Source organism: Platalea leucorodia (genome assembly GCF_965183815.1).
Source record: "Platalea leucorodia genome assembly, chromosome: 7".
Lineage (NCBI taxonomy): Eukaryota > Metazoa > Chordata > Aves > Pelecaniformes > Threskiornithidae > Platalea > Platalea leucorodia.
This window is the reverse complement of record NC_138829.1, coordinates 25509707-25537047: the sequence shown is the minus strand read 5'-3', so window position 1 is coordinate 25537047 and position 27341 is coordinate 25509707. Positions and strand designations below refer to the sequence as shown.

At 58.1% G+C, this 27341-nt stretch overlaps 2 protein-coding genes across 2 annotated transcripts; one reads left to right on the top strand and one right to left on the bottom strand.

The window, feature by feature from the left end:
* Positions 1–3370: 3370 nt before the first annotated feature.
* Positions 3371–15539, top strand: TMEM63C (transmembrane protein 63C; the record flags this gene model as incomplete). Its single annotated transcript, XM_082317259.1, has 22 exons — positions 3371–3568; positions 3940–4019; positions 5133–5220; positions 7795–7832; positions 8254–8396; positions 8702–8753; positions 9193–9301; positions 9735–9808; positions 9914–9994; positions 10126–10246; positions 10365–10498; positions 10735–10857; positions 11380–11533; positions 12087–12193; positions 12942–13028; positions 13553–13618; positions 13737–13899; positions 14123–14228; positions 14438–14605; positions 14897–15012; positions 15175–15246; positions 15327–15539. The coding sequence occupies 22 exons, from the start codon at positions 3371–3373 to the stop codon at positions 15537–15539; spliced, it is 2493 nt and encodes an 830-aa protein (XP_082173385.1).
* Positions 15540–20022: 4483 nt separating this feature from the next.
* On the bottom strand, positions 20023–26474 carry NGB (neuroglobin). The gene is made up of 4 exons (XM_082318105.1): positions 26291–26474; positions 24753–24864; positions 23090–23209; positions 20023–21935 (listed from the first exon to the last, which is right to left on the bottom strand). Exons 1-4 carry the CDS (start codon positions 26395–26397, stop codon positions 21789–21791), a joined length of 486 nt encoding a protein of 161 aa, XP_082174231.1. The 5' UTR covers positions 26398–26474; the 3' UTR covers positions 20023–21788.
* Positions 26475–27341: the final 867 nt, after the last annotated feature.

The window sequence follows — 27341 nt, the reverse complement described above, 5'->3', positions numbered from 1 at the left end:
GAGAGCATCTCCGTAGGAAGGGGCTGACCCCGGCCGGAGGCCTCGGTGGCCCCGGTGGTTTCACAGCCACCTGACAGCGAGCGGGAGGCAGGCGGGCTGGGGCAAATGGCTGCCACTTGTCACCGTGGCCCACTCATTTCCCACAGGTCTCCCCTTGTTGGAGTTCCCTCTCCAGGGGTTGTTATCCCAATGGGGCCATGCTGGGCCTCAAAGTAAGGGAATTCCAACCCTGGCTGGGAGGCAGGCCATGACTGAGGGCACTACAGGGAGGCTTTGCCAGCCCATCCCTCACTTCACACCTGGCTGCAGGGATGGTACTTCAGCCCCAAGTCTACTAGGATGCCTTTTGGAGCACTATCAGCATATCTCAGGTGACCTGGCAGTTCTTTTGGGAGTCACACTAATGGTCAGCTGTCCCAGCTTGGGCTATGATGTCTCCAGACACCATGGACTGGCCAGATCAATATATATATATATATGGCTAGGGACCTCCAAGGAGAACTGAAGATGCTGTAGGCAGCATGGGCAGATCTGTAGCAGACACTGAAGCCCATGCCCCAGGTGACACTGCACCATATGCACAGTAAGAGGGACTGCCATGGGTATGCATGTCCTGAGGATCTTGAGGCCTGTAGTTCACTGGCTTCTGACATCCCTTCAAAGCATCTATGCTGGTAGCCAGGTGCCAGCCTAACCCTGGAGTGGGGTGAGCCTCAGGCTCTGCTGGGCTCATAGCCTTGGTCCAAGCATCCCAGTCACTCTTTGACTTCCAGTGGAGATTTTTCTTTGGGCTGGAATTTAGGCTTCAGAAGTGAAGAAAATAGCAAGTCACCATCTCTCTCTGTTTAATTTGGAAACTGCAGGCACCAAGACTGGTTCTTAAGCTCTTCAGCTGTCTCGAGAGCTTGTGTTGAGAATCTCTTGGGAATCCCTGGTGTCCACCTGACTGCATTTGTCAGGCTGTTGGAGCCTTTTATTTTTTTTTTTTTTGTCAACTCTGTGTTTGAAAGCTTCCCTCTTCCTCAGTCTTTCCTTTCCCCAGATGAGGAGGTAAAAGAGAGTCAGTGTCTCAGGCGTGCAATCTGTGTCAGCTCCTGCCCCAGCACCCGCATCCTACCCGCTCTGCTCAGCCACGGAGTGGGGGTGTCTGGACTCCTCAGGAGCTTTAGGACAGGACTAATCTCCTCAAGCAGGAAGCTGCACAGTCTAAAAGAGAGAGGCTGAGGCTACAGCAGTGCACATAAAAACACGTGCTGCTGTAGTCTCCCATCTGTCACACTGACACAGCAGAAGTAAATGTTTCCCAACAAAAGCAAATCCGTGTAGAGCTCAGGAAGATCCCCTTTCTAAGCCGAGGCATTTTGTGCGTGCTCTCTCTATGTTCCCCAAGGACCTCTGAATCAGGTTTCCTTTGGTGCTGAAGCAGAATTGGTGCTCTTTGGTCTTGATGGGAAAAAAAGCCACCATAAACACTTTGCATCTCCAGGTCCCTGGAGGTGCTGGCTGTCTTTGTTTGCATCCTCCTCCGTTGCTTAATCAGACCATGGCTCCTGCTCCTTTTCCTCCGTCCTGTCCACGTGGGCTGTGAGCATCCTGCAGCAGGGATCAGCTGTGGCTGGGTGACTGCAGGGGCTGCAGCAGGGTCCCAGTTGTTGCTGGAATATAGGTTAAAAGGAAGGAGATGAATGAATGCCCAACGGCTTGAATACAAATCTCACAGGAGTACATGTTAACGGGCATGATGAGGTTTCACATGGCCTTTGCACAGGTCACAATATACTATGCTCAACATGTCTGTGGGGCAAGGCACTAATGTAACTCCTTACAAACTTCAGGTGGGCCAGAAAATGTTCTTGTCAGGAGCACAAGTCCCTGAGAATAGGGATGTAGAGTAACTGAGGTTGGAAGGGACCCCTTGGAGGTCAGCTGATAAAAGCACCTGCTCAGGACCGGGCCAACTTCAAAGTTACATTTGGTTGCTCAAGGCCTCCAAAGACAAAGTTTCCTTCTCCATCTGTTCCCCTCCACCCCAGTAACCTCAGTCTTCCCCTAAGCAAGGTCTTCAGCCCTCAGGATTTATCTACCTAAAAAGTACTAGACATCCTACCTCGGGGCCTTTTCGGAAGAGACATTAGGGATGCAACCTGGTTGCCATTTTGAAAACTCCTCAATGACCTGTTAAGGGACTGTCCTGAGAACATGCTGAAGACCCTCCTGCTGTCCCAGGGTGCCTCTCACCCCGCGACGTGGTTGGTCTCACCATAGGCAGAGCTGTCCTCCTGTGAAGGCCATGCAGCTCTCCAGGCCCTCTACAGGCTGGCTGAAGGTGCTGGCAGGGGCTCCAAGGCACGGAGACATGGCAGGAATGCGAGGAGGAGAGACTCTGGCCCTGTTGTCTCCACCCCGTGCTTGTTAGCATTTACTCTGCTGGTTCCTTCTCCTCCTGTAGTTCTAATGAGTGCAATGGCCATGCAGCACTGTCCTGGCATGCAGGTCTGTGGCATCCTCGTGAGTGACGGCCATGCTGGTTCATGCTGGCTGCTGTAGGGTGCTTGTTCCCAGGGATCCCAGGCACTGCAGGTTTGGAGAGGATCCTCTCCTACTTAAAGCATGGCGATAAGAAAGGTTTTGGAAACATTCCACAGTCTTGGCCATTAATGGCCCAATGAGGGCTGTAGCCTGTGGTATCAGCTGCTGGGGAAATGGGGGAACCTTGGCATTTAGGATTTTGAGAAGCTGATTCTTCTGAAGACTTCAAGATATCTTGGAAGGAGCAATCCTGCTCTGGTGGAAAGATGGAAGGGAGGTCTCATGACTCCTGAGTCACACAGACCGTGAAGCTAGAGGAGAAGGGACGGCTGGGAGATGTTCCACACTCAGTAGATATCTGGCTGCAGAGAACGAAGCAAGCACAGCCCCAGCAGCCCAGTTGTTAACATCATCGTTGCTCTTATTCTCAGAAACTCAAGCAAATGCTTCGGCTCCTTGTTCCTGCCTGTTGACTGCACTAGGTGGCCATGACTCAACCCAGCTTCCAGGACTGAGGGGCAGAGGTGGTGAGAGACCTGTCTCGGGTATGACAAAGACAACCAAATACCACGGGGTTTAATGGGGTGGGGAAAGGGTATGAGGTAGCTGTGAGATTTCTTCAGCAACACCCCCTTCCCTGCGTCCCACAGCCCCTCTCTGGGAGAGACTGGGACTGGCGAAGCTCCAAGGTCACCAGCCAGTCCTCTCCCCTCCCTGCCCTTAGTGAGCTCCTCAGACCTCGCTGTAGGACCTGGAAGAGCCACGGCCCCTTTTCAAGCAAAGATTTCTCCATCCGCACTCCTGCCCCTGTGTTGCAGGGTGAGGCCCCACAACGGCACCAATGGAGAGCATGTACTCGGTGGAGCCAGCGCCTGATGGTGCCGGCCCCACCTCGCTGGATGTGCTCGGCTTCCTGGATGCCCTGGTGAACAGCACGGAGGAGCAATGCTTCAGCGCCCGCTCCCGCAGCACCGTCCTGGAAGGGCTGCCGTTCGGCGGTGTGCCCACTGTGCTCGCCATCAACTTCATCCTCTGGCTGGTGAGCAGGCCAGGAGGATGCCATGTCCATGGGCACTGCAGCTCCTGCCTGGGGTGTCAGAGACGGGCTGTGAGCATGAGTGTGTGTGTAATGGGTGTGCTGATAGCCACACGTGTGTGCAGTGTGCATGCCGGTGTGCCCAGCTGTTTGGGGGAATGGGTGTGAGTGCAGGGAACCACATCATGGTGGGCAGCAGGTGGCACTTGGGCAGCAGTGGTGAGGTCATGGAGCAGGAGCAGTTTGGCTTGATGCCAGTTTTGCATGACCTTGGGCTCATGAGTGGGAAAACAGAAAGGAGGGATGTGGGGAGACCCCATGGGGTTTGACCCTGAAGCAAAACCCTTCACCTCTCCTCTTCCCTCTTCTTCCAGCTTCTCCTCCTGGTCTTCTCCTGCCTTCGGAAAGCGGCTTGGGACTACGGGCGCCTGGCGCTGCTGATGGACAATGATAGGTGAGCAGGACGCGAGGCCACCGTGGGTGATGGCTCCAGCCTCTCCAAAAGGGCTGGCAGGAGGGCTGGCGCTGCGGGGTGGCCCATGGAGAAGCTCAGCAGGTGTTCCTATCCCTCCTTTCCACTAGGAATGGCCTGGCTGCCCTTGCCCATGGAGGCACAGGCACTGGCTGCTGCAGGAAGAGGGAAAACCCAAGCCAGCTTTGATTCCCTCTTGCAGTCACCATCTGGTGATGGTGCTCTCGGTGCCAGGGAGGGGACCGTCCTGGGAAGGACAGAGGCCCAAGAGCTGCTTTTGGGTGGGGACTGAGATGCTGCCTCTCCCCCTGCCGCTCCCCCTGCCTCTGAAAGCAGAGGGAGACATGCAGCAGTAACACTGTTCCTCATGTCAGCAGGGCAGCTTGCCTGGCCCATCCTTTAGGCTAGGTGCAGAATCCCCCCCAAAATACCAGCATCCTGGTAAAAGCAGAGCCCAGGCCAGATTTCCAGGTGGGCTGTGCTGCCCACAGCTGTCTGGCTGCCAGAGCATGGTTCACCCCAGGCAGCAGAGCATCTTTCTTTGTGCAGGCGGTGCACACAGGAGGGGTCTCTGCAAGGCTGGGCAGCTCCCGGGAGGAAATGTTGTAAAAGCCTCTCTCCTGCCTTCTCCCCTCTCCAGCTCCTCTTGGGCTTGGGCTCTGGAGCTGAGTCTGGCAATGGAGAGGCAATGTTTCCCTTCACCAGGGAGATCAAAAGGGCAATCAAGACTTAAAATTCAAGCACTGATTACATTCCTTTTACTGTAAAGCCATTTGAAGGCTTAAACCAGTGGAATATAAAAATCCAGTTCAGCAGTCTCTCATCCTGGAGCTAAGGCCAATTCTCCACCAGCCACCCTGCCATGGGCCAGGGCCACAGAGAAGCCACGGGGACTCACTGGTGCAGAGGCAGCGAGTGCAGCCCCTGCTCCAAGCCCAGCGGTAGTCACTGGTCCAGCCCCACTGCAGAATGCGGGGAGTGGGGAGGCATTTCCCGGGCTGCTCTCCTAGGGGAAGCTTCTCCAAGGGTGCTCATCCTCTCCCGTCTGCTGCTTCTCTCCTGCCTCACCCCTCCGCTCCTCCCCTCACTGCAAAGTTTGACGTCGCTTTTCTATGGAGAGCAGAGCGAGAAGGAGAAGTCCCCGTCGGAGAGCAGCCCCCTGGACATCGACAACAAGGACGTGGTGAGTGCTGGCGGCTGTGGCAGCGGGAGCCCAGGCTTCTCATGGGAAACCCAGGTCAGAAGTTAAATGGGAGAAATTAAATCCTCCAGTGTGGGGTTTCCTGCTTAATACCCTTTAGCAGCAGGATATTCCTGGGAAAGCTGGGGTGTTTCTTTGTCCTGGCTTGGTTTGAGGCATCTACCTTGAATGGCAGCTTGGATGGGATGCTCCCACCAGGGCAAGTGTCCGCCGGCTGCGTGGCCGTCCCTGCTGGCTGCGGGGACCTAGTCGGATGCATGCCCAGTGCCTTGCTCTGTGTGCCTGCCGGGACCTTTCTGGCCCTGGCAGGACAGAGTCCCCTGGATCACACCTCCAGCTCTGCCGGCATGGTGGGCTGTGGGGCTTTAAAGCCATCTTTTGTTTCTCTTTACCACACCAGGCACAAACCAGGTTTTGCTGGAAATGAGCATGGACCGATATGTTTTTCTGTCTGTTTCTTTCTCTTTTTTGGCAACAAAAGCTCAAAAATCAGTCACTAGTGTGACTATGAAAAAATGACAGAACTTCTTAAAAAAAACCTAGGCAGGAAAGGTAAAGAAGCAAAATCCTTGCAGGTGGCAGGAGGCCAGTTTAAAGGCTCAGTACTGGATGCTCTGGGCAAATATATATTGCTCATCAAAAAATAAGTGAGAAAGACCACAGGGAATGCCGACACGGCTAAAGAGCAGATTAAGGGAGATTATTAGATGTAAGAAGACATCCTTTTAAAAGTCAAGCTGTTCCCAAATGGGGAAAATCTAAACTCTGCCAAGTTAGATGTAAAATACACTAAGGGCAGGGGGAAAGAGGAGTTTGAGGAGAAATTTGTAGAGAGCCTAAAAGCAAGTACTGGATTTTTCTTCATGTATCAGGAACAGGAAACCTGCCAGAGGGTTTGTAGGGCTGATAGGTGTGAAGATAGAAAATGCTTGCTGGAGAAGGCGAGACTGTGGCAGGATTGCTAAATGGTTTTGTTGCCGGTGTCCAGTGAGGAGGAGCTCGACCAAATTCCTGTCCAGGACCCCTTCTCTGCAGGGAAGCACCAGAGCATCCTCCAACAGCAGGCTTGGAGGATGAGGTTGCAATAAAAGCAGCCTGACAAATACCCATTACTATCACAAATTCCCAGGAGCAGGTGTGGGACTTCTCATGCACCCCGAGATGAATAGCCAAGCTATTGACTGCAGCGTGCGACCTCTCTACTGCACGTGGGCATCCTGGAGAGCTGGGAATCGGCTGATAAATGCTGTTTTTTCAGGACGGTTTCTGGAAAACCCAAGAAATTACAGCCCAGGGAGCTTGGGGTCTGCAGAGACAACCTCCCAGACATGGTTCTCCAGAACCCAGAGCAGGGCGTAGGAGGGGAGTCAGCCCGGCTGTACTAAGGAGCTGTCGGGCACTCAGGGAGGCCTGCACCTCCAAAGCCTCCCACTGCGGTTGATCAGACGAAGCTAAGCTGTGGGGTAGGGGGGAAGGTCCTGGCTTGGGTGAAGCTGGGGAATGGAGAGGAGGAAGAAGCTGCTAGCTGTCATGGTGCAGGGTAAGGCAATCCCACAGGGGACTGCCTGGGGTCCCTCCCATCCAAGGTCAGCATAAAATCTCTGGAAAGGAGTCGAAGAGGAGGGGCCCAATGGCCGTGTTATTCGGTACAGCCATGACAGGGAAGACTGCAGAGGGACCTTGAACTTAGAATCATAGAATCATTTAGGTTGGAAAAGACCTTTAAGATCATCAAGTCCAACCGTTAACCTAGCACTGCCAAGTCCACCATGTCCCTAAGCACCACATCTACACGTCTTTTAAATACGTCCAGGGATGGGGACTCAACCACTTCCCTAATTTTTCCTAATATCCAACCTAAACGTCCCCTGGCACAACTTGAGGCCATTTCCTCTCATCCTGTTGCTTGTTACTTGGGAGAAGAGACTGACCTCCACCTCACTATGACCTCCTTTCAGATAGTTGTAGAGAGCGATAAGGTCTCCCCTGAGCCTCCTCTTTTCCACACTGAACAACCCCAGTTCCCTCAGCCGCTCCTCATAAGACTTGTGCTCTAGACCCTTTACCAGCCTCATTGCCCTTGCGCGAACTCCAGCGTTGGTAAAATGTAACATAATGCATAGGGGAGAAAAACTCTAACATTGCATATGCAGTGACAGGGAATGAGCTATTACACAAGATCTTGGTGTTGTCATGTATCGCTCTGTGGCAGTGCCAGCTCAGTGCTCGGCAGTGGTCAAAAAAGTGCATTGCATGTTAGGGGCTGTCAGGGAAGGCACAGAGGAAGGAGATGCTGGGAGCCAGGAGCCTGTGTTACAGACATGCACTGTGTTTCCTGCTCCTCCCGAGGCAGCTGCCTTTGGCCACCGCTGCAGACAAGCCACTGGGCTGAGCATCACCGAGCTTCCCTGGGTGCTGCCTGCATTTGCTCAGCCCCCTGGCCCCAGGCACTGCACCATCTCCACACACATCCCCAGTGCGTGCTGTGTCCCAGCTCCTCACCAAGGAGGTGGGAGTGGTCGCCCCCGGCTCATCCTGACTCTTCTTCCCTTCCAGGGATTCTGCTCCTGGCTCATTTCTATCTACCAGATGAAGTAAGTATGTGTCCTTGGCATCGCAGCCATGCCCTACCGCTGCCCGCCCCTGGGCAGCCGGTGCCCATAGGTGGTCACACATCACCCAGAGCTGCTGGGACCTGTGGCTGAGGAGAGCCCTCCTAAAACATTCCCCTGGGAGAGAGAGCAGAGGGCTCACCTCTGTGTTTTCTCCTGGCCCCTGGTTCCTGTCCCAAAGGAATGGGCTGCAACCTCTTCTGGTAGGAGCTGGTCCTGTAGTGGGATGGCAGCCTGAGGGCTCCTTGCATCCCCCATTCCCTCTGTGCCCAAATCCCACGTGCCACAGGCAGGATGCCATGAGTTGGCATGGGTTGTGTGAGGCCGGAGCAGCCAGTGTCCCCGGGGTGGGAGGTGGTGGGGAGGCACCACCAGCGCTCACCCCCACCCGCCTCTCCCCCAGGGACGAGGAGATTCAGAGCAAGTGTGGGATCGACGCCACCACCTACCTCTCCTTCCAGCGGCACCTCCTGGTCCTGCTGATGCTGGTCTGTGTGCTCTCTGTGGCTGTCATCCTGCCTGTCAACTTCTCGGGGGACCTCCTGGGTAGGTGCTTCCCCGGTTGCGGATGCCATGCTCCTGAGCAGGAGCATGGCACAAGCTTCCCCATCCTTGGGCCAAGCACCGTGCCCTGGGGACAGAGGGCAGAAGGACCCCTCTGTGAGCCGGAGCCCACCGTCAGCTGTGGAACAGAGGAACGCAAGAGGCAGGGAGCTTCAGGGCGGCGGGGGCTTGGCGGGGACCTGGGAGATGGAAAAGGAGGGAGCTAAGACCAGAGCTACTAACCCTGCAAGCATGGACACACACACTGCACTGGGTTCCCGTAACCTCCTGCTTCTCTTCCCCTGCAGGACACAGTCCCACCCACTTTGGCCGGACAACCATCGCCAACATCCCAACACAGTACGTGGCTCCCGTGTCCGGGGCGGCTGCGGGCACTGCTGCTGTGGTGGGCACTGCTGGGAGTGCCCAGGCACGGTGCTTGCCACAGTCGCAGAATGGGGACGGGTCCACGTGAGCAACATGCTGCTTGCGGTAGCCCCTGTGTCTGTCTGCACTGTGCACGAACACCATTGTGGAGGGCAGCCTGCTGGCACTGCTCGCTGCACCCCGCTGCTGGTAGAGGTGCTCTTGGGGGTTCTGGGTGGCCTCATTTCTGCAGTGTCTTGGCCAACACCCTGGACGCTGCCCCTCTCGGCCCTGGGGTGGGGGTCTGGCAGCCGGCTTGGGGAGGTCCTGCTGGGTTGTGGGGGTGGCTGTGGGTGAGGTGCTGAGCGCTAGGCTGGTCTGTGTGCCACGCGCCCGCTGCAGCTCTTGCTGATCCCCTCTTCCCCTCTTCCAGGGACCGTCTCCTGTGGCTGCACAGCATCTTCGCCCTCATCTATTTCATCCTCACCATCCTCTGCATGGCTCACCACTCCATCCACCTTGAATACAGAGAGAACGAGAAGGTGAGCAACCATCCCTTCCTCCAGCCCTGCCTTGTTCAGCACTAAGGGACAACTTTGTGCTTTGCAGAAAGGATGGTCCCAGTAGGTAGGAAGAGCTTTAGAACAGCCTGGGACTGGGCAGGCAGAGAAAGCTAAGGCTGGTTTTCTCCAGCTTCTGGAGAAAGCCTAGCAGCCTGGAGGCAAATCTGTCTCTCCTGCTGCCTTGTCTCTTGAGACTGAAGCTCTGCTCTGTCTGTCTGTCTGGGAGGTGACAGCTTCTGGCTGTGCCCTGGGGTCTGGGGGTGGGCGTTGAGGAGGTCTGTGCTGACCAGCCTCCAGGGCAGCAGTCGGTGCCCCGGCTTGCCTCTGCCATCCTGGCAGCTGGGTGAGCAGGGTGGCAGCGAAACAGCCTGTGGACCCCCACCCACCCCTCTGCCCCTTCTTCCCCCCGCAGGTCGCCCGGACACTGATGGTTACCCACATCCCAAAGGAGATCACAGACCCTTCCCTTATCATCAAGCATTTCCAGTGAGTAGTGGTGTGCCGCAGCCTCGCCAGGGCAGCTGGCAGGCAGGTGGCAGGGGCTGTCCCCGTCCCCCAGCTCCTGGTGCCACCGTGTCCCTGTGCCCGCAGTGAGGCTTATCCCAGCTGCACTGTCACCAATGTCCAGTTCTGCTTTGACGTGCGCAAGCTGATGAAGCTGGATGCGGAGAGGTGAGTGTGTGCAGGTCCCTGTTGCGTCTCTGGGTGGATGTACTGCTCCTGCCCAGCATGTTGAGGGACCCAGTCTGCATGTCTGTCTGCTGCTCCCTGAATGACCTTCATCCCCATCGGCTTCCCGGTAGGCGCAAGGCAATGAAGGGGCGGCTTTACTTCACCACCAAGGCGCAGAAAGAGGGGAAGATCATGATCAAAACCCACCCCTGTGCCCGCATCTTCTGCTGCCGCTTCTGTGGCTTTGAGCAGGTAGGTGGGTGCAGGCAGGGCTGCAGGCAGCACATCCCCACTGTGGGCAGGGCAGAGCATGGCAGCTCGCCCGTGCTGCAGCCCGGCAAGCATGGCAGAGCCCCGGCTGTTCCCGCAGGTGGACGCCGAGCAGTACTATGGGGAGCTGGAGGAGAAGCTCACGGATGAGTTCAATGCCGAGCGCAACCGCATCACGCTCAAGCGGCTCGACATGGCCTTTGTCACCTTCCAGGACGAGCGGATGACAGCTGTGTGAGTGCCCCTTGGATGTGCCAGCACAGGCATGTTCCCCAGCCTGGTGGCCACCACCGCTGGGGCACCTTGCTGGCTCCTCCAGCCAAAGCCAGGCGATGGGTCTGTCTCTGCTGTGCCTCTGCCACCTGCAGAGATGGCCGCTCTGTTGGGGCTACAGGAAGGATCTCATGAGAAGTGTGGGGGGGTCCTGAGCCCTCGGTCCACACCCAACCCCTGGCTCCCTCCTCCTGCAGGATTTTGAAGGACTACAGCCACATCCGCTGCCGCAAGCACCCCCAGCAGTCCTCTGTCACCACCGTGGTCAAGTCACACCACTGGGGCGTTCGCTACGCCCCTGCACCCAGCGATATCATCTGGTGAACTTCCAAGAGGGGAGAGGGAGGGAGGGCGAGCAGCTGGGGGAACCTGTACCTGTAGCTATAGGGAGCCCATACCCATAGTTACAGGGTGCCCATACCCATGTTTATTATAGCTGTAGGGAACCTGCATCTATTCCTGTAGGGTGACTTCTCAGGATGGCAGGGGCTGATGGTCCCTCCTGTGGCCATAGCAGGAGTCACCAGGGCTGACTGGGGTGATCATCTCATGGGTGGCAGGGCTTGGCCAGGCGAGGTTTGGGGTGATTGCCAGGCTCTGATGTCTGCAGCCTGACTCCAAAGCCTCCTGGTGGCACGGACCCCCCACTGCAGTCGTACTCTGGTCCTGGGGGCTCTGCAGGTGTCAGTGCAGCAGCACAGGGAGCGGGGGAGAGGATGAACTCAGAGCAGGGGCTGCCAGGGTGGTCAGTGGGAGGCAGAGCTTCAGGGAGCCAGGCTAGGAGACCCAGGACATGTGGCTTTTCCTCCACACCATGTCCGAGTCGTGCTTTCCTCTCACAGGGAGAATTTATCAGTCCGTGGCACATCTTGGTGGGTGAGATTCATCCTCCTTAATATCTGCCTCTTCGTCCTCCTCTTCTTCCTCACCACGCCAGCCATCATCGTCAACACCATGGACATGTTCAACGTCACACAGCCTGTGGAGAGCCTCAAGGTAGTCCCTGGGGCCCTGTGCCAGCTTTCCCAAAGGGTTTCCATTTCCAGGCTTCTCTCTGACAGGGGGAGGGCACTGGCTCCACACTGGCCCAAGAAGACGAGCCATCACTGGGAGCGTTGATGAGGGGCAAGGAGTGGTCATGCCCATGCTTGCCATCCATCCCCTTCTTGATGTGTTTCCAGGGGTAGAACCCTGGGGCACCTGTGCAAACCTGAGCTTAGGTGCTGGTGTCCGTGGGGGAGGGCAGGTTTGGGTCCATGCAAGAGGAGAGGGGTGGGAAGAGCTCCAGGAGCTGCCAGCAGCACATCTCCTTCCTGCTCATTGACCTGTGAGCTGTTGGGCGAGTGCTGGGGCTCAGAGCGTGCCCGTGGTGCCTTTGGCTGGCCTCAAGCTCTTACCTCCTGAAACAAATGCCCTTGCTCAGAGAGGGGATGCCCCAGCCCACCCGTTACACATGCCACCCTGTGCCAGGAGGCTCAGGGAGCTGCATCCAGCATGGCTGAGCTCCAGCAGGCTCCTAAGGGAGTGTCTGGTATCTCTCCTCCTGCAGAACCCCATCATCACCCAGTTCTTCCCCACGCTGCTGCTCTGGGCCTTCTCTGTCTTCCTGCCCTTCCTCGTCTACTACTCGGCGTTCTTCGAGTCGCACTGGACGAGGTAACAGGGCTGGCTGCCACGCTTCCCACGGGAAGCAAAGTGGAGCGGCAGACCCCCACAGAGCCCCGGGGTGTTGCCCTCCATGGAAAGAGCCCCAAGTCCATGCCTGAAGAAGCCATTTCCTTGCCATAGTCCCGAATGCTTCCAGTCTGCTGACAAAGGCAGGTGGAGCTGTTTTTAAGATGGGTCTGAAGAAGGTTGTGAAAGGGATGGTGTGATGGTAGACTGGCAGCAGCAGGGCCATGGCCCTGACTTGGGCAGCACATCCCAGCTGTGCTCCCAGCCCTCCAAGGTGGAGGTGCGGGTTCAGGATGCTCAAAGTCTCCTAGCAGAGGAAGCTCTGCCCAGCTCCTACAATGTCTTGACCCTCCACCAGCCCCAACAGAGTCCTTGCAGGAGCTTTGTCACCACCTTCCTTCCTTCTCCCGGGGGAAACGGGGGCTTCTGAACCTGTTGTAGACACCCAGCTGCCTCTTATTGGGTGTCTACACCAGCAGGGATGGTAGGAGAGGGCAGGGATGAAGGAGGTGAGAGGCTGGGAAGACAAGAGCTTTCACTACAGCAGATTCCTCATGGTGACTCCCCCTGTCATAGGAGAGTCTTTGCAAGGCCCCAGTAGATGCACAGATCAAACACACGTGGCGTCCTGGGGCTGGGAGTCGCTCCTTGGTGAAGAGCAAGACCCAGCCCAGCCTCTCCCCCACCGCCTCAGAAAAGGGCAACATTCTCTTGCCTCTCCTCTCCGCAGGTCAAGTGAAAATCAGCTCACCATGCACAAGTGCTTCTTCTTCCTGGTGTTCATGGTCATCATCCTGCCCTCGCTGGGGCTGAGCAGGTACAGACCACCCTGCCGCGCTGCTCTCCCTGCTCTCCAGCAGCCAGGATCGCACCCAGGCCCCTCACCTCCCACAAGCCAGTCCCAAAGGGCTAAGGGCCCACCGCCACTGAAACACGGCTGTCTCTGGGGAGGAAAACACTCGCTCTTTAGCCGCGCCGAGCTGCTCCCAGGTGGTCACAGACAGAAAGCTTCCCTGTAGAGGAGGAGGGGAGTGGAGCAGCTTGCCAGGCTGCCACGGCTGACCCAAGGGTGCTGGTGGTTCCCTGCTTGGGGTCAGCCCTTCAGCAGACCCTGAAAGGACCAGGTCAGGTATCTGTGTAGCCCCAGATACAGCAATCCTGACTGGGAGGCGAGCAGCCACACTGCGTTGGTCCCATGTGGCAGAAGGGGCTGCTCTGGCCGTGGAGGGTCCAGAGGGTCTCACCCACCTGGGGCAGGGGAAAGCACACTCTCGCTGGGTGCCCCCACGTTGCTTTGTGGCTCCCCCTCTTTCTGAGCTGCTCCTCTTCTCCCCCTTCCAGCCTGGACCTTTTTTTCCGCTGGCTCTTCGACACCCACTTTCTGGACGAGGCCGATATCAAGTTCCAGTGAGTAGCAGGGAGCTCCCGAACCTCCAAGGCGAACGGGAGCACCCAACGCCAGTCCCTGGCAGCTCTCCCGGCCACCTGCCCGAGCATCCTCTCACCCTTTGCATCCCTGGGGCAGGTGCGTTTTCCTCCCAGACAACGGTGCTTTCTTCGTCAACTACGTGGTCACCTCCAGCCTGATTGGGACAGCCATGGAGCTGCTGCGCATCCCGGGCCTCCTCGTCTACACTGCCCGCCTCTGCTTCGCCAAGTCTGAGCCTGAGCGGCTCCATGTCAAGCGGGTACGTGGCTGTGGTCACCTCTGAGCCTATGCGACCCCCAGCACGGCAGGGACACACTTGTTGGAAACTCAGGCTGTCCCAGTCCTATGGGGAGGCTTGTGGGGGCTTCTTCAGGCCTCATGGGGGGGTGACGAGGGGAGGCAATTGTGTGGGCCAGGGTGCAAAGGCAAGTGTAGCCTTTGCAGCAGCAGAGGCAGTAATGATGCTGTTGGTTGTGTCATAGAGCCAAGCCTACCAGTTCCAGTTTGGACTGGAGTACGCCTGGACCTGCTGCATCTTCTCTGTCGTCATGACCTACAGCATCACTTGCCCCATCATTGTCCCTTTTGGTGAGTATGATCCCATGCGCACAGTCCCACTGCCCCCAGCCACGCCAAGAACAGCCTGTCCCAGCCACCCGCAGCGCCGTGGGAGCACAAGCTTCCTGCATGGTACAGGAGAGCACCCTTGGGCATTGTCCCCTGGGCCTGCCCTTTTGTCCCTCCAACCTGGCTCTCCCCTTTGTCCTCCCCCCAAATGGCCCCTCTCCTCCTGCCAGGGTTGCTCTACATGCTGCTCAAGCACATGGTTGACCGGTACAACATTTACTATGTCTACATCCCCACCAAGCTGAACCAGCGCCTCCACGTCGCCGCCATCAGCCAGGTTGTGGTGGCCCCCATCCTCTGCATGTTCTGGCTGCTCTTCTTCTCCGTCCTGCGCCTCGGTAGGAAAAGCTTGGGAATGCGCCCTGCCCCCTGCTGAGGGTCACATATGATGCTTGGGGGAACGAGCCACTAGTGTCACCCCTGAATTAGGCATGGCATGGAGGGTGGGAAGGGGGATGGGAAGGGGGAAAGTGTGATGAAGACCTGGCAGATGAGGGGGCGTCAGCTAGTGTTTTGGGAAGGGGGATGAGAGCTTGTAAGACCCAAAGCAGGTGCCAGCCTGAGGCTCAGCTGGACATGCAGCAGGTCCTTGGAGGCTCATGTGCTGCCCCAGTGTCTCTGTGCTCTAGGTCCCACCCGCCCTGTCACCCTCTTCACCTTTGTGGTCCTGCTCTCCTGCATTGTCTTCTCCTTCTTTGGCCTCTGCCTGAAGAAACTGCAGCCGCGGAAACCCTCCAGCTACCAGGTGAGCACAGGCAGCTGCCCATCCTGTTCCATCGCCCCACTGTGTCCTCTCCTTTCCTCTCTGGGGTGCATTTGCTGTGGGGAGTCTGAAGCGGCACCTGCTGCCCCCCAGCTTCGGCTGGGGACCCCCAAACCATCGTTCCCTTCCGGCCTCTCTCCCCAGATGTCCGACCAGTCTGAGAGCGCCTTCAACGATGTGGAGCGGAGCAGCGTTTCCTCCACCCCCAACTCCAATGTGAGTACCCCTCCCCAGCCCCGCTGCAGCCACCCCACTCCTCCCCTGGGCCCTGACCACCCACTGCCCCCCCGGGGCAGCTCTTTGTGGCCACCGTCCTGCAGGAGCCTGAGCTGAGCCTGACGCCAGCAGCCTCCCCGGCACACCAGTCCTATGGCACCATGGGCAACCACCTGGAGCCAGCAGAGGACGGGGAGGATGGGGGACTGCAGAGCTTCGAGACAGAGCTGGAGACAGTGGAGGGCGAGTACAGGAGCGGCCCCATGATGGAGAGCCAGGCCCGCTACCAGTGAGCATCCCCGCCACCGAGGCGAGGACCAGCCATGCCGAGAGCGGAGGACATGCCGGGGGGCAGGAAGGACCCTTCCCAGCATTGGTGGGGGCCACCTCGCTAACGGGGCGAGGGGACGACAGGACTAATGTGAGGGGGAGACCCCATTGCATGGGAGGTGGTGGGAGGCTCTGCCGGTCCCTCCCGCTGCCTGGACTGACTCAGCCATCTCCATGCCCCCTCATCCCCACCTGCCTCTTCCAGCCCATCGTGGGGAAGAGGGGGTGCAGCGGTGTGGGGAAGAGTCCCACTGAGAGGCCATGCTTTTAGGGGAAGGAGGGAGCCCCTGGCCCCTCCGTGAGGGGGAAGCAGCCCAGACAGCTCAGATGAATGTGCCCGCCACCCTGCTGTCCCGTGGGTCCTCAGTGGCAGGGGACAGCCACCCCTAACCCTTGCTTCCCATCCTGCCCACCCACTGCTGGTGGCAGCCATCCCGCTGCCTCCCCTGGTGCCAGCCATGCAGGCTCCTGCCCGCCCCCGCTGCTGCCCCCAAGGCTTTGCCCATTAAAGCAGGGACTGCTGAGATGTGTGTGCTTTGGTGGACGAGGTGAGTGCCTGGGGCTGCTCCCATGTCTGCCTGAGCACCAGCGGCCCTGCCCCAAGGCAGGCATTAAAATGCAAGCCCAGCTCTTCCCCACCCTCCCACCCCACCCCTCTGTCGCTGCTGCACCATGCCTGTGCCCTTGAGTCCTCTGGGAAGAGCAGAAGGTCAAGGGACGAATGTGTTTAACGGCTGTGAGGGCAGCTCCTCATCATCCCGCTCCACCGGCAGCGTCCTCCTCGTGCTCGTGCTCTCCCTGGGGCTGGCCATGGCACCCTGCATGACTCCATCCTGTTGCAACAGAAACGGGGGGGGGGAGGTTGGCAGGATCCAGCCTCTGGGTCCTGGTCCACTGCGTCCTGCCCCCACCCACAAGCCACAGCCGTGGGATGCTCTCCCAGCAGCTGCACTGCCTCTCAAGTATGAGTCCTGCTGTGGTCGGTGTACATGCATCGGCTCCTGCCCGAGCAGCATCCCTGGGGTTTTCCAGCTCATCTGCAGCAGCTGTGGAGGCCCCTGGGGATGAGGGCAGATCCTCACCCTGCTCAGGCCCCTCTCCCACCAGGCTGGCCCGCCTGGGTATGCTGGCTCCTCGCTCAGCCCCGCTTTAGCCTCAGGGCTGATTTTCCTGTTCCTGATTTTTCTGCTGGCTTCAGAGCAATTCTAGCCACCATTCCAGGGCTGTGCAGGGAGGGAAGGCACGACGACGCAGCTCTGCCAGCACTGGGGCTGCCGGCATGGGGATTGCTGCTGTGCGAAGGCAGACGCTCGGCCATGGCACTGCTCAGCATTACTGGTGCCGCTGGGAGGCGGGGGCATGGTGTGCCAGTCCTAGGCTGGGGGGTTTTAAAAGGCAGCCCAGGAATGAGCTGTGGGTCTCTGTTGGACTGAAGTGGGCCCTGGGACATCCCCGTCAGGCTGGTGGGTCTCAGCTCAGCCAGGTGGCAGCCCCGTGGCCCCTGTCCCACCCATGTTTCTGCATGCCGGGGTGATGGCTGCAGCACGCTAGCCACTGAGCGGTTGCCTCAGGGGAGCCTTGAGCTCAGCCGCTGCCCTTGCTGCCTGCTCCGGGGGCAGCCCTGGCCAGAGGAGGGGGAGAAGGCTGGTGGCCTCTCTCCGGGTGGAAGCAAGTGCCTGTGAGCGGCACCGCGTCCTCGGGAGCTCGGGCTGCTGGTCCGATTGCCCTTGGCTGCCCTGCTGTAGGAATGTGCCAGAGGTCTGTACCTTCTCGTGATTTATTGCTATGACCGTGCCTTGAATAAAATGACTTCACCCAGCCGCTGCCTGGCATCATCACCCCGGTGCGTTCTGCCTGGCACCAGGAGACAGGGGACCATCACTGCTGGAGCCTGCAAAAGTACCCCAGCCCCTTACCCCACCTGCGGGCTGCTTTTGACCCTTCCTGGGGATGTCCTGCAGAGGCTTCAGTGGCGAGGAGATCACTCAGACATGCCACACTTCCAGGCACCTTGCCTACCACAGTCCCCACAAAAGCAAACCCCAGCAAGTGGGAAGAAGCAGCAAAGACACAGGAGCAGGGGAGCACGCCACCGTGTCCCCTTGGAAAGGCTGGCACAGCCCTTGACATCATTCCCAACATTGGGGATGGGGTGCAGCCCTGGGACAGGCACGTGCCTCGCCTGCCTGTCCTCTGCCAGTGCTCGCCCCACAGGCAGGGCTGGATCAGGACACCACCAAAGGGACACACACTGCCTGGAGGGAGCAGGAGAGTGGCCTGGAGCTCCTCTGGGACCACAGCAAGGAAAGTGGGGACCCATCCCATCTGGGGATGAAGCAGATGTTCCCAGAGCTGAACTGCCCACCACCAAGTCCCGGGGAAGGGGGTGAACACCATTTTGGGACCATTTCTTTAGGCTTTGAGCAGATAGCACTTTTCTGCTCCCCTCCTCCCTCCCAAAACACACTCTTCATACCCAAATTCCTACTTCAATGATTTACCTCTGGTTTCAGCAGGTGCCTCCTGCCCGCCCCTCCACGGCTCCCCTGGGGTGAGCCCTGCCCAGCCAGCCTGGCTTACAGCATGGGCAGGGGGCATGGGGAGGGCTTCCCTTGGGTGAAAAAAATGGAAAATTTAAAAACCCACCCCCCTCATCACACACCCCCACAGAGGCCCCCCCACAGTTCGTAATTAGCAGTTAATGGGGCTAAATGCAGGGCCTTGCTGGCGCCAGGGAGCTGAGGCAGGAGCACCTGGCTGTGAGCGAGGGCTGTAATTGCCCCCCTGGCTTGCGGCTCTCCCGGCCCTCACACCGGGGAAGCTCGTCACAGCCTAACGAGGCTGTGTAAGCCCCATCATGCTGTGCCTCCACCATTCTGGCCCTCAGAAACCCGCTCTCCTGATTACAGCCTGTGCATAAAAAAAGTCCCTCTCAGCCAGGGTTGAGCAATTACACAGCATCTCCCACTGCACCAGCCAGTGGCGGGCAGTGCCAGGAGCATCCCCGCTGGGCAGCAGCCGCCAAAGCAAAGAGGCAGTTTGTGGGAGCCATGGCAAACCTCCACACTGGTGCAGGGAGTCGAAGATGGGGGGTGTTGCTGGGGGGTGCCGCGCTGGCCGTTCCCCGCAGCACTGGGGTTGGGCTCCCACCGCCAGCCCTGAGGCTGGCAGCTGTGCTCCAGGCCAGGAAGAGCTGGAAAACTTATTTCAGCAATGAACCACAGGGAGGATTTCTTTGCGTTCAGGTCTCTGCTACTCACTCTTTGCAGCCCGTCGCACGTTGCCCTGCAGACCGAGCCCCATCCTAAACAATGCCCAAGGCAGAGCAGCACAGCTTTCTCAGAATGCTCACCGTGCTCTCCTGTGGCAGGGCTGGGATTTCCAGCCCCCCAGGAGATGCTATTACAGACCCTGAGCTGGCTTCCCTGCTCTAGGGACCATCCTCTCCCAGGGCTGGAAACCCACCATGTCAAAGCTAGAACATGCCCTGAGGGAGACAGGACCTCCTGCATCCCCACCAGCCCCTGGGGCAGGGCTGCTGGGGCGGCTCTGCAGTCCAGCTGGCAGGGTGGATGCTGCACGGTGCCTGGCCGGACTTCGCTGCGAGGCTGCGCCCTGCCACTGTGGGCAACCAGCAGTGGGTGACCAGCAGTGGGTGACCAGCAGCAGGTGACCAGCAGCGGGTGAACTGATGCTATCTCAAAGAACAAAATCAGCAGCTGAACAACAGAAAAGGGTTTTTTAGGCTGATTGCTTAAAATTCTAATTCCATTAGAGACAGTTAAATTTGAAGGGTAATGAGCAATCAGCAGGAGGGCGCCTTTGCTAGCCCCTCTGCTGCTCACCCATTCAATTACAGTGCACAATAACTCCCAACAGACATTTGGTGCTGGATGCCTTCTCACGTCAGTCAAGCTGGAGCACACAAGTGCTCCTAGTGACCAATATCTCCAAAGCTAGAGCCAACAAGAAACCAGTACACCCCCTTTGGCATCCTTTTTTTTTGGCTTGCTTGGGCCTTTTATATTAAAATAAACAAAAAGCAGCAAAAAGGGCCGAGACTTACCGTTGTTCTTTATTAAACAGTACAGCTGGGTATAAGAGGCACACAGACTAGTTCAGTTCTCTTGGGAGTTGTTACACAAAACATGGTACAGAAGAGGAGAAGTCAAGGAGCTGGGAAAGCTAGAGGGAGCGGGGATGGTTTGGGGCAGTTACACCCACACCCCACCCATCACACAGCTGCCTACTTGTCACACAGAGCTAGAAGGTCCCCCCTGTGATGCTGAAGGCTGATGCCCCAGAACAGGGTTGCAAAGAGGACGTCCCCATTCCCAAGCCCTCCTGCCCCATACCATGCCATCACAGCTAGCGCCTCCCCCAGCCCCGGCTCCTCCATCCCTCACTGCCTGGCACAAGAATGGGAAGGACCTCACTTGACCCAGCTGATGGAGAGAGCCATGGGCCAGGATGCACAACACCATGCTGCAGGACTACAGGAACAGAGCCTGGTACCGCAGGGAGGACAGCGAGCATCCTACATGGGGATGTTCACTGCCTGTTCCACAACATCTTAGCTCCCCTCCCAAACACAGCTGGAGGGCTCCTTGCTGGAAGCCCATGGCCACCACCAGTCCTGGTGGCAGGGAAGCAGAGCCCCATCTCACAGGGCACTCCATCATCCTTTCCATGGCATGCGGCTGCAAGGAGCGGGCAGCCCTCTCCTGCCCCAGAGTGGAGGATGTCTGAGTATAGGAGGAACGCGTCTCTAGAACAGGACCATCTCAGCCCTCAACGCCCTGCTCCCCCTGCCCTGAAGGAGCAACAAAAAAGGGCACTGCCTGTAACTGAATACTTGCTCCATGTCCTTGCCCTGGGGCTAGCGGTGGCTGGAAACATGGTTCTGCCTGTCCCACAGTGACTTCCCTCCCCATAAAGATGAACTCTTCTTCAGAGTGCTCAAGTTCAGCTCCTTCCAGAGCCCCCAGGTGCTGCGTCAGCCACTTCCTGGGATTTCTTCCGGCAGATGCTGTCTTCTCGCTCCTGTCCTAACACAGTACTGCTGCACACACCTAACTGGGTGCCTCACTCTGCTCCGAAGCGGCTGTGTCTCAAGTATGGCTGGGAGGGATTACTAAAGGGTGAGGAGCTCTGCAGATGGGCACTGTGTGCAGCTGGGAAGCGCTCCAGGTCCTGACAGCATCAGCAGAGAAATTCCAGCTATGCTTCCTCTGGCCAAGAGCCAGAATGATTTCTGGAAGCTGTTGCCATGACATGATTGCAACCTTCATTTTTATTTTAAGACATCTTTTCCTTGTATTTACTTTATTCTACTTAACACAAAGCAATAAAGAGCCACTGCTGCTGCTGCATTTCAGCTGGCTCTGAGGTTAAATCAACTGGCCAAACCAACACAAAGCCTTTCCGCTGGCAGCCCAGACCTGCTAAAAGCAGCCTCACTTTGGGATTAACGTGACCCCACTGCTTGCAACATCCCTAGGAAACACATGGAGTTGTGGCCAACCTGACACAAGGAAAAGCCATGGATCCCATCCAGGGGAGAGGCAAGGCAGAAGAGAGCACCAGGATTACCACCCAGTAGTGATGTGTTGGTGAAGGGAGAGGGAGAAAAGCTCCTCGCAAGGTTTGGGGAGGATGGCTGCACAGCATGGCCAGCTCCCACCTCTGCTGCCGCTGCCCCTGCCCCTTGAGGGAGCCAAATCTGCCATTGCCACAGCTGAACCGGGCACAGCAGCGCAGGAGGAGCGAGCAGTGCCAGACCTGGCAGGTCTTAGGCACGGCAAATAGGATCTCGGGCAAATAAGCCCGAGAGGCCTATGCTAGCCGTCATCTAACTACGGTGGGTAGCAAGAGGAGGGAAGACAAGCCAGCTAAAAACTAGAGTAGGTACACAGGTGTTGGTGCTCCAGCTAGCCCAAAGGAACATGGGGCAGGGTGGCATACCTGCTCTGTGGCCCTCCTAGGCTTCACTGCAGAGATGTACCCTGCCAGCCCTTTAGCACAGGCAGAGATGTGGTCATGTCGAAGCAAGGTGGAATCACTGGGAGAGCCCCGAAGTACATGTGACTGGAGGAGACGGCGATGGGCTGGTGCACAGAGAAAGACAGGTGGAGAGAGGCAGAGAGCGTGGCGTAAGCGCTCCCCCTGCCCAGGACTGCTGCGTGGTCAGGGATGGGAATGGCTGGCAGGATCTAGTCCCCTTCTGGGAGGGTCTCCCAGCCACGTTGCATGGCTTTCACCACAGCACCGTAGAGTTTGCTCCAAGCCTCCCGCACATCTGGGCTGAAGGCAGTGCCAAGGCATTTCTCCAGCATGTACAGCAAGGACTCACCAACAGTCTGCAAACCAAACAGGGAGGTGTCAAGTTCAGAACTGGGGGATGATATGCAGCCCCTTCTCTCGCTTCACCACCTTTTTGGACTTCTCCCATTGCACGGCAGCTGCTCCTCCTCCACCAGCGGGGCCAGGCCACCCCATCCCTGGCTGCTCAGAGGGGGCCCAGAGCCAGCCCACGCCATCCCCTTCCCCTGCCCTATGCTGGCCCTCACCCCACACCCTGGGTGAGCAGGGAGTGCAGGCAGGGAGCAAGGGCTCACACCAGGGGAGAGGTACACATCCATCCTCCATGGCTCCCAGATGCGGGTAGCCAGCCCCATCCCCTGGCATATTAGTGGATCAGCAGAGCTGAGCCATGCCCTGATGCCAGGAGAGTAGGTCAGACCCCAGGCTGGATGCTCAGGGCCTGCCTCGCCACCTCTCAGGCCTCTCCACAGGGCACTGCTCCTCACGGAGCTGCGAGCAACCCCATCCAGGAGCACACGCACACTGAGCGCAAGGCTGGTGGGGATCGCTACCCCAAGCAAAGGGGACCCTGCTCCCCCTGAAGAGGACCAAAGCTAACGGTATCAGGAAGGAGGCGTGTTGGTTAGAAACCTTTCTTTCAACCTGCCCTTCCCTGCTGCATAATCCAGCATTTCTGTCTGTGCTTGATGGCAAGAGAGGAGTAAGCAAGGATTTAATATGGAGGATGCTCCTCTCTTACTGCCATGGAGGAAGCAGGCGGTGAGGTGCAGCAACCCCATCCCAGTGCAGACACAAGGAGAGGTGGATGCTCCCTTTCCGAGGTGCGGTGAGGTTTGCCCAGAGCATTTGACGCAGGGCCCGAAGGCTGAACCTGCAGCCCTGTGTTGCAGGAGAGACTGCAGTGCCCCAAACCATGGTCCTCTTCAAACAGGGGAAATGCCTTGCTCCCCTTTGTCCTTTCCCCCTGGGCTTTCTGAGGGAGGGCAGAAAATGAGGGGAGTTCAAGGGTTTCCCTGATCGAGCCAACGTCACTACGCGGGTGTCAGCAGCTCAGGGGCTGCCCTGAGCCACCAGCTTTCTCTCCAGCCAGCTGAACCCAGCAGGTGGGCGCAAAGGGATGGGGACAGCCAAGAGCTGCAGGCAGGGCTGCACAAACACAGCCGAAGCGGGACAAGAGAGGACGCCTCACCGAGAAAGACTCGACCTTCACACCGACTGCCTGGTGCTTCTTGCCGAGGTTGCAGAGATACTCTTCCAGGCAGGACAAGTTCTCCAGGTGGCTGACAGCGGCATCGATCACCAGCATCACCTGCAGGAGCACAGAGGCAGAACGGCATTAACAGCAAGGCTCTGCTGCCCTCCCAGAGGAACAAAGAGTCTGACCCCTCTACTTCACCCGTCTCAGCCTGACCACCTCCCAGCCCAGCAGATGCCCTCCGAGCTTGATCCGTGTGTCACACCAGGGAGGCCTGCTGGCAGCAACACACACCACACCCTTCCATGGGACGCTGCCAGAGGTGCCACAGCAAGCAGCACTGCTGACCTCCCTGTCCCAGAGCGGGTAAACAGCCCTACAGCAGAGCAGCTGCAGCCTAACATCTAACGCTGGTGCAGTCATTACAGCTCTTAGGACGCCAGGACAACTGCAGGGGAGCCCTGGAAGTTGCTATTTCCAACTAGAAGTTGCCAAGATGGTGCAAGTGTGAATAAGGCAACTCCAATTCTAAGATCAGCCAAGGTATTTTGAGGAGATGGGGTGGATAGTACAGCCAAAAGACCTGGTCTGGTAAAGCACGTACGACCGTGGTCTCCCAGGAGCATGAAGAGTCAAATGGAAACAGGACAGAGAAGGGTTAATGAGGGATGAAGGGAACAGACACATCAAATTAGAAGAAGAGATTAAATCCAGGGCATGGTTACCTTAGCAAAGCCAAGAGGTGGTAGAATTGTGCTCTATAATTTCAACAGGGAAATTATCTCCAACAAGAGCAAAGAGCTATTTCAGCTCAAGGCAGTAATAGCAGAAGTAAAAATGGACTTAACTTTGCCAATAAACAGAGGCTGGAAAATAACAAAAAGCTTGCAGCTATCAGAGGAGCACAGTCCTGAAACAGCCTCTTATGAGGAATAAAGACAGGCAAGCAAGGCACCAAACTGGTTTAAAGATGGAGCCAGACAGTTTATGAAGGTATCTGCAAGCCAAGGCTGTGCTCTGCCCTGGCGTGGCCACTCTTCAGGGCCCAGCAAAGGGTCTCTGCTGAACCGGGTGTAATTCTGTCCATGCATGACCTCCTCCAGATCACATCAGCATTGCTCCTCTCCCTATGTCAGGGGGAGGCGAATGTGTATCGCAGCACTCCCCCAGAGGCTATCCAAGAGATGCTGTGGGCCTTCTGGCTCTGCAGACGCACCAACAGCCTCTCCACAGTAGTGGGTCCGCGGGAGCCTGGCCCGCTGCCCAGCTCTGTGCCACCTCCTGGTCAGCATGTGGCCAAGCAGAGGGCTTCGGTGCTCGTCTGGACAGAAGTGAGCTCACTGAGGCACTTCCATGGCAGAAGAAGGGGGCTTCCAACTTTCACAAGAAGCAATCCACTCTCAGATGAGGGCATGGAAATCAGGATGGTGCTTCTTACCCGCCACAACCCGCATCCTCATCCCTCCCCACTGTTGTAGGGCACTTTGTCCTGGCAATAGCACCTTCTGCTAGCATGAGTAGCCCACTGCCGTTACCATCTCAGGAGGAGACTTCCCATGCATTCCCCAGTCAGACACCCCACAGTCCCAAGCCATTGCCTCAGGGCTTCCTCCTCCAGCGCAGCTGCGCTCCAGCCATGCCACAGCCCCTCTCTCACCTTCCTGATGTGATCCAGGAACTCGGGGGCGGAGAGGCACTCCTGAGGGCTGGCAAACTGCTTGCAGTTGTACTGGAAAAGGGGCAACAGGTCAGGGTCCAAATCAAACAACCTGCAACAGCAAGAGAGAAACCCCCATCTTCTCACTTCCTCAGTTTTATTGCGAGTCCTGCTCACCCCACGACCAACCCCATCAGCAGCACACCCGCAGCCCCCCCTCTGCCTCCTTTCCCACCTACTGATCCCTCCCCACCTGTAAAGGACCCAGAAGTTCTGAAAAGTCTTAGTTTGGGGCAATCCAGGTTACCTATAGTCAAAAAAGTCTCTATTTCCCTAGCCCACAGCCCCAGCTCTCAGATATGTGTTTAAGGCACCTGAGGACCAGTCCCAGCTCGCTGGAGTTCCTCCCAGCCTGGCCCTTCTCCCCAAAGTCTTGGTTGTTGTCTCAGCTCTTCCCATTCCCACTTCATGATCCCCTTGAGCCCCAAAGCTCCCAAATCTGGGGAAGGTCTGCAAGCTCCAGCAGCCAGCTTTCCGATTTTCTGAGAGTGGGTGGCATGTACAAACTCAGCTAATGCCCCACTCTCCCACTCCATCACCAGCTCCCATTTTTCCCCCCTCGTCCTCCCTGCCAGCGTATGCCAGGCACGCATGGGTCTCAGTAGCAGCCACCCAGGCAGATCTAACAGGCCGATGCTGTCCATGGAGATCACAAGGAATTCGGGCAAGACAGTTTCTCTTCTCCCCATCCTGCACATTAAACTACTGCATCCCTCTCCCCTCCACTAAAACTCCCAAACATCGCTGTCGCTGCTTGCAGCCCTGCTCTGCAAGGTTTGGCTCCAGCCTGCTACTCCCCACTCTGCAAGCTGGTCACCAACTCTCCGACCATCCTTTTTAAACGACTTTTCACAGATTTTTCCTTTTTCTTTTCCCATAATCGGGACATATTAATCCGCTTAGTAGAGGCAAAGAGTTGGGTTTCACCCGTTCCCCCCGGCACACCGCTTCCTCTCTCCCGAGACCGAATCCCTCCCCAGGGGCCGGGTCTTTGCCCGGGGCTGCAGGGCGCCGTGTCGGGGGCCGCCGGGAGGCCCCTTCGCTGCACCCCCCGGCGCTGGGCGGGCGCGCAGCGCTTCCGACAGCAGAAGTAGCGGTGGCAAGGCGGGGGATCAGCGGGCAGAAAGGCACACAACCGCCCGCCGCCCCTCTCCCCCCACCTCCCCGCAACAAAGTTCTCACCCGCGGAGGGTGGGAAAGGCCGGGGAGCAGCGCGGAGCGGCCGGCCTCCCCCCGCCGCCCCACGGCGGAGGGGCTGCACCCCGCGCCGCTCCCTCCGGGCCGCCAGCCCCCGGGAGGGGAGGGGGGGGGGGGGGGAGGGAGGCCGGGCGGAGGGGGCCGGGGGCCAGCGCCGGGCCAAGGGAAGCCTTCCTCTGCAAGCAGCAGAGCCCGTCCACCCCCCCACCCCCGGGTGGGTCCGGGCGGCGGCCGGGGCGGGGGTGCCGGTGGCCGCACCCCGTCCCCGCCGCCCCGCTCACCTGGTGAAGAGGACGAGGCCGTGCTGCAGGGGGCTGCCGCTCACCCGCTGCCAGCTCTCCCGGATCAGCGCCCGCTGCCTGCCAGACAGCGGCATCCCGCTCTCCATGGCGGGGCGGGGGACCTGCCCCTCGCCGCCCGAGGCGAGGCGCTGGCACCGCTCGCTCGGCGGCGGGGGGGCCCCGGCGGCAGCCGCCCGCCCCTCGCTCCGCTGGCGGGGCCGGGGGGGCCGCGCTCACCTGGGGCTCCCGCCCCCGCGGGCATCCGCGCTCCGCCCGCTGCCCCTCTCCTCCGCCCGGGGCTTCCCCGACCGCCTCGCTGCTGAGGGAGAGCTCGCTTCGTGTTTCCCACTCAGGGAAAGGCAGGAAGGAAGAAAGGAAAATTTAAAAATGAAAATGAAAATCCCCAACCACCCCCACAGGGCTCGCAGCCGCAGGGCAGAGCAGAAAGTTCAGCTCGTTCACGGTTGACATTTTCCGATCGGCCCGATTTTACAAGTGAAGCCGCAGGGCAGAGCAGTGCTAGCGAGGGGGCCACCGGGACCCGAGGGGGCCACCGGGACCCAGCCGCGTTGGCTCGCCGGGCAGCGCAGCTCCGGCCAGCGTAACTTTGCTGAGGAGGTCCTCAGCTGTGCTCCAGCACTACAGCATCCTCTTGCTCTTGGCCACTTCCACTGAGACTCGGGATGCCCCGCAGCCACCTGCTATCTCCATTGGGCAGATGCAGTCTAGACACTGCAAGATACATGTTTAATTTAAGGCTAATTAAGCCAGCTGAACCAGGTGAAGTTGTTAATAACAGAGCAGAAGACATGTCATCTTTGTCAAACACGTTCAGGACACCCAGCTTCTCTTTACTGTTCAGACAAAGGGAAACGCTGCTTTTAATTTGGCCCTGGGATTTAGGCAGCATGGAGGAAACAAAGCGAGAAGGGGCAAGCAGGGTCTCAAGCAGCACAACAGAAGCCAGGAAAGCCAAGGCAGTCATGCAGGTAAAGGTTTTCAGAAGGATGCAAGCAACACAAAAGCACAAATATGACTGAAACCATCACAG

Coding starts and splice junctions, on each gene's coding strand:
- NGB (XM_082318105.1), bottom strand. CDS start 26,397: ATGGAGAGCGGGATGCCGCTGTCTGGCAGGCAGCGGGCGCTGATCCGG. Junction 23,210..24,752: donor TCCTGGATCACATCAGGAAG/GTGAGAGAGGGG, acceptor GTGCTCCTGCAG/GTGATGCTGGTGATCGATGC. Junction 21,936..23,089: donor TGAAGGTCGAGTCTTTCTCG/GTGAGGCGTCCT, acceptor TTTGGTTTGCAG/ACTGTTGGTGAGTCCTTGCT.